This window comes from Haemaphysalis longicornis, unplaced genomic scaffold (genome assembly GCF_048455015.1).
Source record: "Haemaphysalis longicornis isolate Haplotype H1 unplaced genomic scaffold, Haemaphysalis longicornis Haplotype H1 scaffold_6, whole genome shotgun sequence".
NCBI lineage: Eukaryota > Metazoa > Arthropoda > Arachnida > Ixodida > Ixodidae > Haemaphysalis > Haemaphysalis longicornis.
The window spans coordinates 23,678,773-23,694,396 of record NW_027526407.1 but is presented as its reverse complement, the minus strand read 5'-3'; the positions used below and the strand labels follow the sequence as shown (position 1 = coordinate 23,694,396).

Here is a 15,624-nt window from a genome sequence, read left to right as displayed (position 1 = left end):
CACTTAACGTGACAATTTTCACGATAAACACTTACTCAGGCTGCTGGCATGTTCCCGGTTTAGAAAACAATTGTTCTGAAAGGAATAGCCTCTTGAAGCGCGTCTGCAGGGAAGAAAATATCAAGCATGGTTCTCTTTCTGTCTTACGTAGGACACGGGCCGTTCTAAATTCTCGCTTCGTAAAAGCATTTTAACTGAAGTAGGAACAGATTTCCTTCGACAGTGATGCAGACTTGATCGCTATAAACCATTTTAGGCTTAACTACTATATGACCTTTATCAGCAGAGCACCTTCACCATGAGATCAGCCAGTCTGTAGCTATTTTGGCGTTAGCAAAATGGCGTTGTCCGCGGCCTTTCTCTTGCAAGACGTTTGTGCTAAACGCTTTGCGGTGTCTTGAGTAGACGTTGGGGACTTATGTTACTCATGCTCCATGAAGCGCTACAGCGCAGTGTGAACTTTTGAAATAAAACACAAAGGTGAGAGTGCGTTCATTGCTTGCTCTGCTATGCTGTTGAATTGTTTTTTTTTTATTCTACTGTGGTCGAGGGCAGCGAGGGCACGTTTAAAGGGGCTTCTGCATAGAGTCCGGAGTGGCCGCTGTCCTCAAGTAATATCTTCCTGGGCAGAGTGGGTCGGTTTCTGGCAGAAGAGTCTGGAGGTGCTGGTTAGTAAAGGGTTACCGTATGTGGGCGATGTTCTCGTAGTAGTGAACCAGTCACCTCGCTTAATTTGTCCTGACATTCTCAAAATTTTCAAAGATGGCGGTTAAGGTCTTCGATTCACTTCAGAACTGTTTATAGACAGGGTGCTGCAATTTTCACTTTCGCGAAAGGGCGGTGTTCTATATGTCCAGTCGGAGGTCTGTAAAAATACTTCAAAACTTTGATCGGGTACATTTAAAAGTTATCATAAAAAATTGCACTTTCCTGCCACACGTCGCTGTATGCAAATCCTGTGAGTATTCAATGGCTACTAGCGTTTTTCAGAATGTAGAGAACTTAGAGAAATCTGGGTAGCGTGATCACATAACTTTCAGAGCTAGTGACAATCTGGTAACATAGATGAAATCGTCGACGACGAAGATGAAGCAAAATGAAAGCCCAAGATCTCCGCTATTGTGCCTGACCGTTCACTAGATCTGACAGGAATCAGAGAAAGTTACAGGAGGGAATTATGTGGTGGTTAAGTAGAACCTTCCAAGGAGTGAACAAAAACGGAAGAAAACTGCAGATGGTCTGCAGTGTTAGCCACAAGAAGGAGTTCGTCTCGTGTGCGAAGTGAGGGGATAGGATTTTTAACCTCGATTTCCTGTGACAAATTATAGGCCGGACGAGGCACTGTGTAAGCACAGGCTTACAGAACATGATTACTCCCAATTGAAAATTGATCTTAGCCATTTATCCTCCCTTTGCCGAGCATGTCTTTCTGAGTGTCCCCCCGTGTTAGAAAGCACAACCGTTTTATTTCGACACAATGACCAGAAAATTGGGCAAAATTGGTGAAGACCTCCATATTTTAAAAAGAGCTCAGAATGCATTATCGAACCATCTATTGCCTTCCTTAATAACATTTGGTTGCTGTCTGTTTGGTTTATGGCAAATTAATAACTAAGACTGCGCGAAAGACGAGGAAGAAGACAAGTTGGAAGTTACGCTCGTCCTGTCAGCCCCTTGCCTTCGTCATCTTCCGCGCAGTTTTATTCCTTCACCTCCCTTGTTTAGCCTATAAGTAGCATGCTTACATGCTTATAGGGTTGGCCGACGTGCTATCTTCGATGCTCTCGTAATATGCTGCCTCGTCTATTCTTGTGCAATATTTGAACGTTTGTTACATTTCCGTCCGTATATGCGGCTCGTATGAAAGGCGTACGGACTGGGCACCTTAGGTATATATACTTATGAGGTGTTTAATAAAAGAGATTAGGGTGTCAGCGCCTTTTGTGTTCTCCCCCTGCCTAGTTTGTGGGAGGTTGCTTCTATAATCCATAAAATCGGCCTTCACCGAAGCAAAAGCGGCCATTGCCTATATGAAACATTCGGGTTAGTTAATTACCTTATTCCTGCTCAAGATCTCCGTTTATAAACCACACCATTGCCGAAGGACCTAAGTCAGCACTATGAATTAAATTCAGACTAAAAACACGGGACGCCAAACACACGTTGTCTGGTTTTTCTCTTCCTTTATCTTGTTTGAAGAGTGATAGCAGCCAAAACCGCACAATGAGATGGTAATACGCTACGCCCCCAAGACAACGAAATAACGCCTGCAATAAAGTATTCACAAAAATTCATCTAGCCACCTTGAGGCAGCTCCTGAGTGATACTTAAAGGAGCCATGAAGAGAAAATACAACTTCGTTTAATTTGAAAGAACTAGGATTCAGTATCTCACTCAGCTCAATTAGAGCCACAAAAGATGTTTTTTTAACGAGAAAAAAGCAAGAAGTATTTAAAAACTTTCAAATTTTGCGCCACAGTGACGTGTTGTGAGCAAGAATGACGTCATATGGGCCAACAATAAAACATAATTTTCAGTGCGTTAACTGCACGTTAGCATTCAAGTGATGCGGTCAAATGGAACTAGAGGCCCCATTACAGACGTCCAGTCATGTGTCGTCGCGACAGGTCAGTTAGGCGGCCGCCAATCGCACAAACAAGGTTCCGTGACGTCATAGAAAAGTTGCGGGAAATTGTCTAGGGGGTCGCCACGGCTTCACACATTTTCTTTAATATCTCCGTTATTTGTTCGAAGATTGCGATGATATTGGTGTCATTGTTATCGGGACTAAGCAGTCTTTCTAATAAACCCAACTTGTATTTTCTCTTCATGGCTCCTTTAATCGTTTTAGTGTATTACGTATATGTTTGTTAACCCGGGTGATCTAAAACCGCAATGGTGCCGGTACAAAGACGAAACAGAATGGTTAACATATATTGCATGGCTGCCGTCAGGATATCGCTCCTGTCCTCACTTCTCTAACCGGAAGCAGTGGGAACAGGCCCCTACCAGTCGGCGCCACATCGGGCAGTGACGAGAGCCCCGGTTTTGGCTAGAGGAGAATGGTATTGTGGTTATTTCCCCATTACCAAAAAAATACTTAGCAGTGTCTTAGCTCGGCTATGCCGGGATATTCGTAGCGTGAGCTGAGGTTAAGCTGGTGATTTTTAGGTTTCCTGGTTGTCTAGGATTAGCTGATTATTATGCTTACTGCTGCTAAAATGATTTCCAATCCAATTCAGTCGCGGCGGCGGTGGTTAGAGTGCACCAGCTGTGCGCCATGAGACGGCACTGCTCCTCGCGCATGCGCAGCATGGTTCTCCAGGAGCCACGCGAAACTGCTCAACCTCGGCCAGTGTACCTCCCGCTACAATATACCCCTATCTCTTACTCCGCATTACTCGTAAGTGTAAGCGGCCCGTCGTGAAATGGACGTTACCTTAGCTCAAGCTCCACAATTTTCCAGTTCGTACGTTGCTCCCGCAGCAATTACTGGGCATCAGAGTGTGGGTTCAACGTGCGTGCGCGGCTGACCCACGTTAGGTTTAATTTCACTGTTTTTAGTCGGATGTACTGAGCCAGCACGACCAGCTTGATATACAATGAGTATAACGCCTCCCAGCATGTCGTGAGGCCCAACTTAAGGTTACCTAACGTTACGCAACGTTAAGCTTTAGGATCTGACGTCTTCAACCACTACCTTTTCGACCAAGTGCTTTTAGGAGTAAGCATTCTTTCACCTGATAGCGCTGGTCGACGAAGGACCATGAAGCGTGGCATTAATCCTTATTTCTGGTACATTGTAGAAGGCTTCATAAACCGGAATGGGTACTTCTGCACCAGGCGTTGCTACAGTCTTTTCCAAAGAATGCACAAAAATATCAATAAATCAATCGACCAGCTACATATCTCACGCGCTAACGATGGTAGCCGACAAGAAATTTGTGCGGGCACTCTGCTTCATGTTACGCTCTCCTAATCCAAACAACGTGTTTATACACGCACCGATTGGCATTAGACGATCTAGAACGAACAATTTACAGTAATTTTGCACCAGATTTGGGTCTTTGTACAACAAATTACCACAGCATCCGAGATATCGTCATTCCTTCACGGGCCGACGTCTTCCCCAAATCGCCGAGGGGGTGTTTGAAAAAGTACAGTCTTTGTCAAAATTTTGTGGGCCACGGCGTCCGTGGCCGGAGCAGGCGAGCGGCCAAGCAGGGGCGCTGCGCTTGATGCTGTCGGCTGGTTGCGCAGCTAAACAGAGCGAGGGAAACTTTCTCTTGCTTTTTGTAGTCTGTCCGGCGCGACAAGTGCTGCGCAAAGTGCCTGCGCTGAAGCGAAGTGCGCCTCCTTTGAGAAACGAGCCCCGCTGCACTTATCGCGCCAGCCATACTGCGAAAGGAAGCGCGAAAGTTCCCCTCACTCTCTTTAGCCGCGTAACCAGCCGATAGAGGCAAGCGCAGCGCCCCTGCTCGGCCGCGCGCCTGCTCCGACCATGGTCGCCGTGGCCCACAAAATTTTGACAAAGACTGTACACTGGCATATGTAATAACTACGGCCCTTATAGTGTGGACAGAAATGTCTTGCTGTAGAACTTCGGAACACCTGCGCGGTAAGTTGTTTGATTGATTGAACCATCGCTTGCTCGAGGCATGCTAGAGTGTCGGTACATCAGCATAAATTCTACATAAGTGCTACATCATCATAAATTGCACATAAGTGCTACATAAGTGCTACAGCAGCATAAATTCTTGTTTTATAAGGTGTTTTTCTAACACCAAGCCGCGAGTTTTTGCTGCTTTTGTGCACCTATCACTGTGCTGCGATAGTTTTACAGCAGCAACTGTCTGCTAGCTATGTACCGGAGTGCTTGAGAATAGAGCGAATATCACGATTCGAAGTTTTACGACGTGGACCTGTACAACGCAGCTTTAAGTACGTTGAGTTCGATGAATACATTTCCCAAAAGGAACACGTTGACGACATTTGACCCAAAATTGCGGCCTCAGGCCTTCCAAACATTGTTTAGGCTATACTGTAGGTAACTTTCAAGTTCAGTCTAACGAACTGCAACCAATGGTATACTGGTTGTAAGTTGAGCTGCATACTTTAGGCCTAATACGATGCAAAGCATACTTTAGGCCTAACGCGAGTTGCTGAGGACTCATATTGGACATATTCCCCTTCAGCAAGCGATATTTAAAGAGAAACTCTTGTGAGACTTCAGACAAAGTCACGCCGCCTCCACGGATGGCTCATTAACGCTTCTTCAAAGGGGGATAGCCACAAGAACATATGCCTTCCTGCCACTTGCAGGGCTTTCGTTGCATCTACAACGAGTAGGAACGGGTCGAGGCAGCCTCTCGGCCTGCCATTGCTTCTGATTGTACAGCCACAGGCTCCTAACTGAGGGCCCTGGGGGTACCCATAGTGACTACAAGTTAAATTTGCCTTTTCGCGTTAGCACCGGCAGCATTTGTGTGTCAACTCTCGCAGGTGAATTGTTTTTAGATAGGGGTTGTAAAACGGATCAGTATTTCATCACGGTGCCTGGCTTGACAAACTATGATGGAAACGTTATCACTACTGGCGCCTAACTCGGTGACAACTTAAAAACGGCACCGGAAGTTGCCGCTGTGCCTCATCACCGTAGCCGGATGTTTCTCTGCGCGGCGTAAGTAGGGCATTACTAGGAATATTTTGAACATGTCGTGAGCCGTTCCCGTGATTTTTTGGACTTAATATGCTTATAAACGACTCCAGTGACGACAAACAAACTGCGCGAGACAAGGCAGACGATGTCGCGCATTCATAGCAAACCCCTTTCAAAACGCGCGCGCACTGACGTCATGGGTTCGGCGCTTTGGCGGAGTGATACACTACATGAGGTGGTGCCGTTCTTGAGTTGTAACCGAGTATAGCGTCACTGTTCGCGCAATTTTGTTATGGGGTGCGTCCTTGAACATACAAAGAGCAGGCGTTTTATCATGCGTGCGAACCGGATTTTCCGCAACCCTCTTCATCAAAACTAACAAACTCTCCGTGTTATTTTCTTTAGATTACGTCCTGTCTTCCACGGAACGGCATTCGCGTGTACTTAGCTAAGAAGTATTCACTCGGAAACGTCTTCTAGGTATTTGAAGCGACAAACCATACAAATAATTTTGAACGTGATAATATTGCGGCCGCACTAAACTACAAATTTCCTAGGGACGTAATTCGTACGTAAATAAAGCGACATATTCGATAACTATGGCCTAGGGAGCAATGAAATTACGGTCTCGCATGCTATTTTGCACTTACTTGAACTACCCGTATGGACTGCTCTTCACCGACAAGAAAGAAGACCGTGAAGGACTCTCCTTCCTCGAAAGGTCCCTCTAGTGTTCCAGGCTTTACCGTAACTCCTTGGTTGTCCGCATGAAACGTCAAGGTACCGTGCGGTACAGGCAGGTCCTGCTCTCTGAGCACCTGCGGAGAGTACATTATTAAAGGTCAACTGCAACGAAATTTCCGGCTCCCTTAATGCACTACTTTCCGGTAGTATTACCTTACCAGTGCTACCTGCAAAAGTTGTCGGCCCAAATATGCGTCGCTGCATCGTAAACGAAGATAAAAAACGCTCTTTTCAAACCGAAACTGGAAAAAAAAGGCGGCCATTACGGCCGGCCGGAAGTGACGTTACACTCAGGAATTGAGTGGGCGCAGCCGGCGGGTTCTCCCGCAGGGGCGTGCAAGAACATGGCGTGCATTCGATGTGGTTCGGGTCGTCCGTTTCTTCAAACACTTACAACATGCGCGAAAAAGGGTTGGGAAGTTCGTGCAACCATTAATGCTTAGCTGTGAACGGCTGAGACGCGTCCGGTAAAACGAAAACACCGGCATCGCGAGGCGTCGTGGAGCAACTGGGAGCTAAGAAATAGTTACCCAAAAGGCAGTGTTGAACGCTAAATAGGTGCCGGAAAAGGCCAATATGCCTTGTGCCGATCGAAGCATCCTTTGTTTGTAAGAGAAGAAAGGGGGAGGTAGGGAAACTGTAGTTGATTTCGCTGTCATAGGAATCAGTAAAATACGAAAGTGAAATGTGCAGCGAAATCTGCAGATAAGCATTATTTGCGGGTCCGCGGCTGTCTTGTGGGTGTGCATGGTGAGCGACGTCCATCTGGTTGGTCGCTTCGGGAAAAATGTACTGGCGTCATTTCCGCGACGGATATGACGTCAGTGAATCATGGTGTATCCCGGCATGAAACCCTTTCGTGTTAAAATATTAAACCCGAAAACGAACATCCCTAAGTAAAGCGTACTCTTCAGTATTAAAGGTTGCTTGCCCGCAAGACCCGGTGTGCAGGGGTGCACCCCTTACAGGCCGCTTGCTGCGTTGTACTAGCGTCACTTCCGTGACGAGCATGACGTAGGCGACATCTTCGTGTATCCGGGAATAAAACACTTTCGTGTTAAAAAAGCTACCGTGGGAGGAAAGCGTCGAAACAGGTGGGCTAGCGTGTAAGAATTCGGTTTCGGGGCATCTTATTGAAGCTCAAATCCGGAATTTTGTTATTTTTCTTTACACGAGCCCTTTTGTTCTGGTTAGCAGGGTGCCCGCGCCAAATCTTTAGATAATGATGCCATGCAGCGACGAAAGCATTGCTGTGTCTTCACTGGCGTCGTGAAACAGTGACCTTTCCCGAGGCTCAATGCTGCCAAATATGCGCCCCTTTTTTATCTGTTTTTTTTTTCTTTAGCCGCTGAGAGGAATGCTACCAACCGCGGCCAGTTTTCATTTATTTTTTGGTGAAGTTTTGCTTGAACTGAATCGATGCCGTGCAGTGCGCCGCGTGCTGTATTTATTCACACTCCGACCGGAGCGATAACAGTGACAACAGCGTATCGCCTCACGTCGGCCGTACTCGCGCCACTCGCGCTCTCTGAGAGTCGACCGGCCGCGATCGTGCATTGGGTCGCCCAGCTATCTGCCGTACTTGCTCGCGCCCCCACCGGCCTCAGGCAAGCAGATACGCCCCTCTTTTTTTCGAGCCTATCGCCTTTATTTTCCTTGGTCTCCAGCACAAACGGCGCGCAACATCCGAGTTTACACCAACCATCCTTCATCAGACTGTAGCAAACTAAATCGTCCTTATACCTTCGCACCAGTGTTTAGGCACGTCAAAACGAACGCAGCTTGCTATGAGACGAAAATACCTATTAAATTCCACACTCACACTGCATCTGCGCCGTCGTTGGCTGCTGTGGCGTTGTTCCTCTGCATTACATGCTTTATTCCCACTTGCTTTCACCTTGTTTTAGGTACTCCATGATGCCTTCGCGTGACGAAGAATTATTCGTTTCAGAATTTAAAAAAAATACATAACAAGTTGCATTAGACCTCGTTTTAATTATATTCATTTCAATGTGCGATCAGTTAAAAACGAGTAAAACCACTTGGAGTATTTCCAAATGAAGTTCACATGCTTTTTTATATCATAATGTTTTCTGAAATGGTTCACCTCAGAAAAAGGTGTATTTGTGATCCCTGGATATAAGCAATTTTATGCGAATCGTACCGAAAAACGAGGCGGTGGTGTATCTGTGCTGGTGCCGAACCGATTGACTTGTGAACTACTACCTCACTTTTCATCAATCACCCCCAATTATGACACGCTAGTGATCAAGACCGGCTCTTGCATTTTTTGCCTTTGCATCGTCCACCTGACTCACCTGCTTCAATTTCTTTTTTGAATTTCTAGAATCCTTAGACTTTGTCAAACACCATAAGTACTGATTAATTTTTGGCTGGTGATTTTGATATTGACACGCTTGACGAAACACACACCAAGTGGGAATTTGAAGCAATATTGAATATTAGTTCCTGTCAAAATATCATAACATCTCCAATGTAAAACATCGTTTGATCTTTCCATCACTAACTTTGATACCCGTAGCTTAGTCGGTGGTGTTATTACGGACGCCATAAGTGACCATTTGCCCGTTTTTGCATCTGTTGACCGGAACGCCAAGGCCACTAGGTATACCCAACGAGACTCATCTTATCGATTGATTAACGCAAACACCTTGGCTATATTCAAAGAACAACTTGGTAATGTTAGCTGGGACAACGTGCTGGAATATGACAGCCTTGAATCAGCCTATTAAAACTTCATGACGACATTCACCGACATTTATAATCGTTCCTGCTTAAAACTTTCAGACGGTGAAAAAAGGCGCGGAAGCCATGGGTAACTAACTCATAAAAAAAGTGGGACAAACTATACCAAAGATTTATTCATACGAAGGACCCTGATGCATTCAGGAAATTTAAAGAGTTCATAAACCATGTTGCAAAAGAACTGCGCGCTTCTAAATGGCAATACTACATCAATATATTTGATGCTGCAGCAAAAAATGCAAGAGACACCTGGAAAATACTGAACTTTTTCTTGTACGCTCCACGCAGCCTGTCACTAAAATTGTTAAGGGTAATTGCGAGTTAACTGAAACTGACCTTTGATAAATATTTTCTGTCCATAGCACCAGTGTCTACAATACTTACCCCATGGGGGAAGTCATCTGCAGCTAATATGCGGTAGGTTCAAACTGGTATCCAGGGAAGTGGGGACGACTACTGTGGCTATGCCGAACATAACGGGTTAGTAGCCTACTTATCCCTGTAGCGTTCCACACCAAGGGGTTTGCAGTTCTCAAAGAGTTGGTGCTCCAAAGCTGGTAACGCGCTCCTGTGGCACCAAAATGTCTGAACAAAGTTATAAGCCTGGTGCCCAGGGAAGATGCCGCCAGCCAGTGACGCATTGCTGCATGAGTAACCCTATGCAAGGTCAAAAGATTGAACAGTGGACGTATCCTCCACTGGATCGTTCGAAAATAAATTATGGTAAATCCGCATGTTAATTAGTGATGGAGAACCTGCCTCGGAAGCCGCACATTTTGGGAGATAACGCATAAATTCGCTTAATGAGGATTTGATAAACGGCCGTGAGAGGGATTGGTCGCGCGATGGAGCCATCAGGAACGACAACGACAAGGGGGTCGCGCGTGAGGTGATTGACGGAGCGGCAAAAAAGACGGGCAGTAGCCAGGGTGCTGGGAAGGGCACGTTGCTGTGGAACTGCCCCCTCTGGATGCCTGATTCACGGGTCACCTTTAGGCACGACCGTTGCTACGAGCAGCCAAGGCTTTAGAGTGCTGTGGAACATCGTCGTCATGGCGGTGGTGTGCCAAATCCGGAGGCTCGGATTCTGCAGTAAATGTTGTCGTTCGTGTCCTCGCGCGAATAGGCTCAAGGTAGATCCGGACTCTAAGCTTCGTCGCTGCTCGGGTACTGGTCCAGGTGGTTCACCTTGGTGCAGAACGCGTTGACAGCCTCGTCGATCTGACAAAAGACCGCCACGGAACGTGAGACCCTTTGCTTATTGGCCGTTGTGGGAGCCGTTCTCGGACTTTCCGAACTGCTGTACTTCGCTGTGAACTTTACTTGTGCTTTCCGTATTAACCGAAACCTTAATGTCCACAACATCCAGTCGTCGATTATGTTCACGTCGTGTGCACGTCCTTCATCCTGTTGAATTAGTCATCAGCGGGTCGACCAGCATTCGTCTGTGTGCTTCAGCTGTCCTCGGCCCGTTACTGACAGTGGCGTTGAGCGGGACTGTGTTGACTCTGTCTGTGAATTTGTTATACACGAAGCGAGTGACATAGATGAAGGGTGTTCATGGTAAGGTGTTTGTCTGTTTTTAGAATAAAACAGATGTTCGCCTGTTTATCCCTGGGGTCGCTAAACCAATGCCCGGTATTGGTTGAGCACTGTCTTGAGGGAGAAGATAGAGTCATCTTCATGCTAGCAGGGACTTTTGTTGGTGACTCTGTCTTCAGGTTGTCATGATGCTCGAACAGCGGGAATCACTGCCCTTACTCCCGCAGAGTTATGTCTTCCTACAGTGAAGAGCTGGGTGAGTCGGATTTCTCTGGGAGTTCGTTTTGGATGCCTTTATGAATGAATTAGTTTTTTTGGAGATCGAGAGTTCTTGGAGAGTCCGCGCAGTCATGCGGATAGGCGTATCGATTTTATTGGATATCACAGTTTTCGGCTGGATCCGATCTAGCAATGCAGACACAGATAGCAGGTGCATTTCTTGCTTGGCGGCTCTTTTGAACTCCAGGCTGTCCAGCGAGTCATCGTGGCGCTGGCCAGGCAGGAGGACCCCGGCTACCCGGTGACGGGGAGCGGAGGACCCCTAGCCGGGTTGGCTACATCTGCGGTGACGACTCTGGCCAAGTCATAAAGACCTAGCAATAGGACTTCATTCGCAGCCCCCAAAGAAGTTTTCCCAATCCAATCCAATCTTTTGGTCCGAGAGCTGTCCCTAGTGTAGGTTACGTAATTCCTGTGCGTGTGTTCCGGAGCTTGTGCCAGAGTGGAAATTCCGATGGGAAGTGTCTTATTTAGTCTTCTTTTGACTGCGCCAGTGCTTTCTTAGCCCTCGCAAGGCCTCCCACCAGAGGTTCAGATGAGTATCAACTGTTTACGATGGGATTTCTGCATCGATGTGCCACTTTGGTGAACCAGTTCCGCTGAATTGTTTTGTATATCCAGTTTTGTAGGAAAATAGGTGGAAGGGTGTGGTGCGACATTGTGAGTTGTAGTGTCTCTGAAATTGTGCCAGGTGACAATGGTTGGTTGTTTGCGAGGAGGCGGTACTGCGGCCCTCACCCCGCCATAAATTGCCTTTCAAATGACGTGTTCTCTCTCTACGTCTACAAGGCCTTGCAAATGTTTCTGATAACCATATTAAGGCGAAGAACTTACATGCCGCATCAAAATCCAAAAGTGACTGAAATCGGCGTCAACACGAATACTATCTAAACGAATAATATCATATAACTTTTTTTGCATATCTTCTGACGAAGGTTTTCGCAATCGTCACAGCGTGTATATCCCGCTTCCGACTGCTCGTAATGGCTGTTTTAAATAGTTTCTTTCCAAGAGCAATAAAGCAATGGAATATGTTAACAGAGGCCACAGAATGGACGTAATCTCTAAATGAATTTCTCGAAATTGTAAAAGGCACATACGTTCGCGTTAAATGACCTGACCCAAAAGTTGACAATGTCATCACCTATGTTTGCATCGCATATTGTTGTTGCCTCCATGTTGCATTTCCCAACAGCATTTTGTGCTTGCATTTCCGGAAATGTACTTTCTTTTTCTTCCTGTAAACAAAGTGTATTGTACCCTTCCACTCCTGTAATACCCCTGCAATAGACTTACAGTATCAATAAATAAATAAAAATAAAATCAACAAATAATGACCCGTTTAGGTTCGTGCGTGATTCGAACTGGGCTCTTCATAGGAGTAGCCTGGTCTGTTACCACGCGGCTGAATTGACAACCGCACGAGGGAGAAAGAGTGTCGACCTGGTGCCTGCGGCCTGACACGTCAATGTGACCACGTGAAAAGAACAAATGCTCACGGAGGGGAGCTGTGATAGGGAGGAAGCGCTCGCATGAATTCCAGTCAGTCTCACTATCCGGGTAATTCATGTCACAATACCAAGAAACCAAAGCAAGAAAGACACAGAAACAGGATGTAGTCCAGTCAGTCTCACTATCCGGTAATACATGTCATAATAGCAAAAAACGAAAGCAAGAAAGACGCAGAAACAGGATGTAGTCCAGCCAGTCTCACTATCCGGGTAAATCATGTCATAATACCAAGAAAAAAAAGCAAGAAAGACGCAGAAACAGGATGTAGTCAAGTCAGTCTCACTATCCAGGTATTTCATGTCATAATACCAAAAAACCACAGCAAGAAAGGCGCAGAAACAGGATGTAGTCCAGTCAGTCTCACTATCCGGGTAAATCATGTCATAATACTAAGAAACGAAAGGAAGAAAGACGCAGAAACAGGATGTAATCCAGTCAGTCTCACTATCCGGGTAGTTCATGTCATAATACCAAGAAACGAAAGCAAGAAAGACGCAGAAACAGGACGTAGCAGCAAAAGTTCTCAAATCATTCCTAAACTGTCACCTTCAAAGCACGTGCGCAGAGTTAAGTGCTCAAGAAATATTCAGAGCAACTTTCAAATACACTACCGCTTTAACGTAAGCCTTGATAATCCTATAAAAAGCCAGTCCATCCCAATGACGTACACCGCAATGGAGTACAAAGGGTACAGAAAACCAGAAAAGACAACTCACCGAGCCAGGTCCAAGTGGCTCTTTCAAAATCCCATTGGTATCTTGGATTCCGATGGGAAGCGGGTTCACAAACGTGACTCGGACGTGGCCTGCTGGAACAGCTGGTTTGGCGGCGCCCTGCGCAAAAGATGCGAATTCTACCTGAGTACCGTAGCAAAGAGATTAAAAACAAATTTCCGGCGTGCCGATACCTTTCCGGGATATCAATTTTACAGGAGCAGTCAGCTGGGAGGGGCCTGACAAAGTCCCATTAGGTTAGGAATACATGTTTTAATAGGACGAAGACGTTGCAAAAATACAGACGAAGAGAAAAGCAACCGCTGCACACGGGCAACCAGTTCCCACTTCAATTTCTACTCGTTAAGTTCCGTAACGTTTGTCTCTGGTCCTCTTTTCAGAACGTCTATCTGTTTTTCCTTGATGGGGAAACAAACAGGTTAGATGAAGCACTCTTCGTTCTACTGGATGAAAGAGCTGCTGCTAGTGAACCCGTCGTCAACCACTTGTGCACTGCGTACAAACATGTACGCTAAAAAACTCAGTAAAATAAGACCCTGTTCAATGTGGGGACTTCGAATTACGTTTTGGCTGCGTATAATTATTGACTTCTTCAGTGATAGTAAACTATGGCGAGGCTTGCACACCCCCCTGTAGTGGTGCCCAGCGAGTCAGCTATCTTTTACTACTACATATTAAACTTTAAACAAAATGTCATCCGCACATGCTAAATATATAGCGCACGTATTTTGAAAACGATGCTCACCCTCCTCTTCTGCAGGAACTATCTGGAGCAGCCCGCAAAAGACACGCATACGCAAGTAATCTCCCCCTAGCAAGTTCATTATGCATTGCCATGTCGATGTGATTTGTGCGCTGCGCATGCGCAGTCGTCACCCACGGTTCACCTGAGTGCGCCGTACCTTTGAGTGGTACAAACTAGAGGTGTCCGGTATAATGTAACTACATTTACGGGGTTCCTTTCGTTAGGCCTAATGGTACGTAAGATGCGAAGAACTCACCTCCAATACGAGGTCCAAACAACCGGCCACGGTAAATGCGGCCGCAGCTGCCAATCCACCGACTGTGATTTTTTGCAACGGCCTGCACATATATAAGTTCCCCTTTGTGTTGCTCCAGATGCGTTCTAACGGCCAAAGTTTCTTAACGGTATTTGCATCAAAGTTTGCTCCAGCATTTCCTGTTTACTTAGAGTTAGATGCGACCTTTTTAGTAAAATATCTTTTCCTAAAGGGGTACTGGCACCAGTTCTCGGTGTTAATAATATTGCACCGTTCACTTTCTTTACTCAAGAAAATACCCTGGCTGAAGTATAAACCGACTGCGACGCGTGAGACATACTTCAATTTGAACGCATTCATCGCGCCGGCGGAACACCACGTGGAGAGGCCTGCAGCAACTGGACACCGGTGTGACATCACTCTTGGTAGGGAAAAAGTGACGCAGCCGTGCGCCTCCAGTGCTCGTCAGAAATTCGTGACGTCACTTCCACGCGCGGCCGGCGAGCGGCGGCTTGGCGCTGACGCGTTCACCAACTGTTGCTCGCAGCTAGAGCTACGGGCATAGCCGCGGCCTAGATAGGCACTTTTTCCAAAAAAAAAGTTCCACACGCAGGTAAGTAGCCGGTAATAAAGCCCACAATCGCAACAGAAGTCGCCATCAAAACTTTTATGGAAGCGGTCATCTAATTTCTGCCACAATGCTAGGCCTAACGCCTTCAGGCAGCTCAGCCGCTCAGCTCCGGTGACGTGCCGGTTGAAACAATGCCTTCACCGGTCTTTGCAGTGTTTCGACGTCCGCACCAAACGGTGAGGTCATACCGTGATTCTGTCATTGGCGTCCTCCGGGCTTGAAGCGCGGGAAATCAAAACGGCGGATGTTCAGGCCGTTCAATGTAGTTAATTATCCTACGCTCAAGCATTAAAACTACTGCTTCGGGTTCACCAGCCCATTAAACTTCATTGAAATCAATAAAAAAGGAACATAATACTTTGGTGTCAGTACTCCTTTAACGTGATACTACACACAACTCCCACCAGGTTTCAGAAGCTGTCATCTAAAGTAACTTTCCGCAGTGTTCATTTCACCAAATTGTAATAACATAATTCTTCAGAACATTTCAGTTTGCAAACAAGGTGTAACCAGCATGAACGCGCTGAGGTTAAACACTTTAATGCTACGATAATGTAGTTTCATTGTGCCCCTGAGTATTCACTTTGGCGCTGCCAGATGCAATTCTTCGCTACTGTTTCTTTCAAATTTTTCACCCCCTAAGGTGAAGGTGTTGGACGGGGCAGGGTACAGTCATCAAAAGTGTTAACAACAACAAAGAACAAGGTGACACCGTATGCAGAGAGCGGCATAGTGCCCCGGGTAATCAGCGAAGCT

General features: G+C 46.3%; 1 protein-coding gene across 2 annotated transcripts in view; it reads right to left on the bottom strand.

Moving 5' to 3' along the window:
* Nucleotides 1–15,624, bottom strand: part of LOC144142305 (solute carrier family 15 member 1-like) — a 92,696-nt gene that overhangs the window by 26,229 nt on the left and 50,843 nt on the right. For both annotated transcript variants that reach the window (XM_077673708.1, XM_077673707.1), the window contains exons 13-15: nt 14,238–14,319; nt 13,219–13,335; nt 6,310–6,477 (exon numbers count right to left, since the gene is read on the bottom strand). In XM_077673708.1, the coding sequence (XP_077529834.1) occupies nt 6,310–6,477; nt 13,219–13,335; nt 14,238–14,319 (367 nt within the window). The remainder of the gene's footprint in view (nt 1–6,309; nt 6,478–13,218; nt 13,336–14,237; nt 14,320–15,624) is intronic.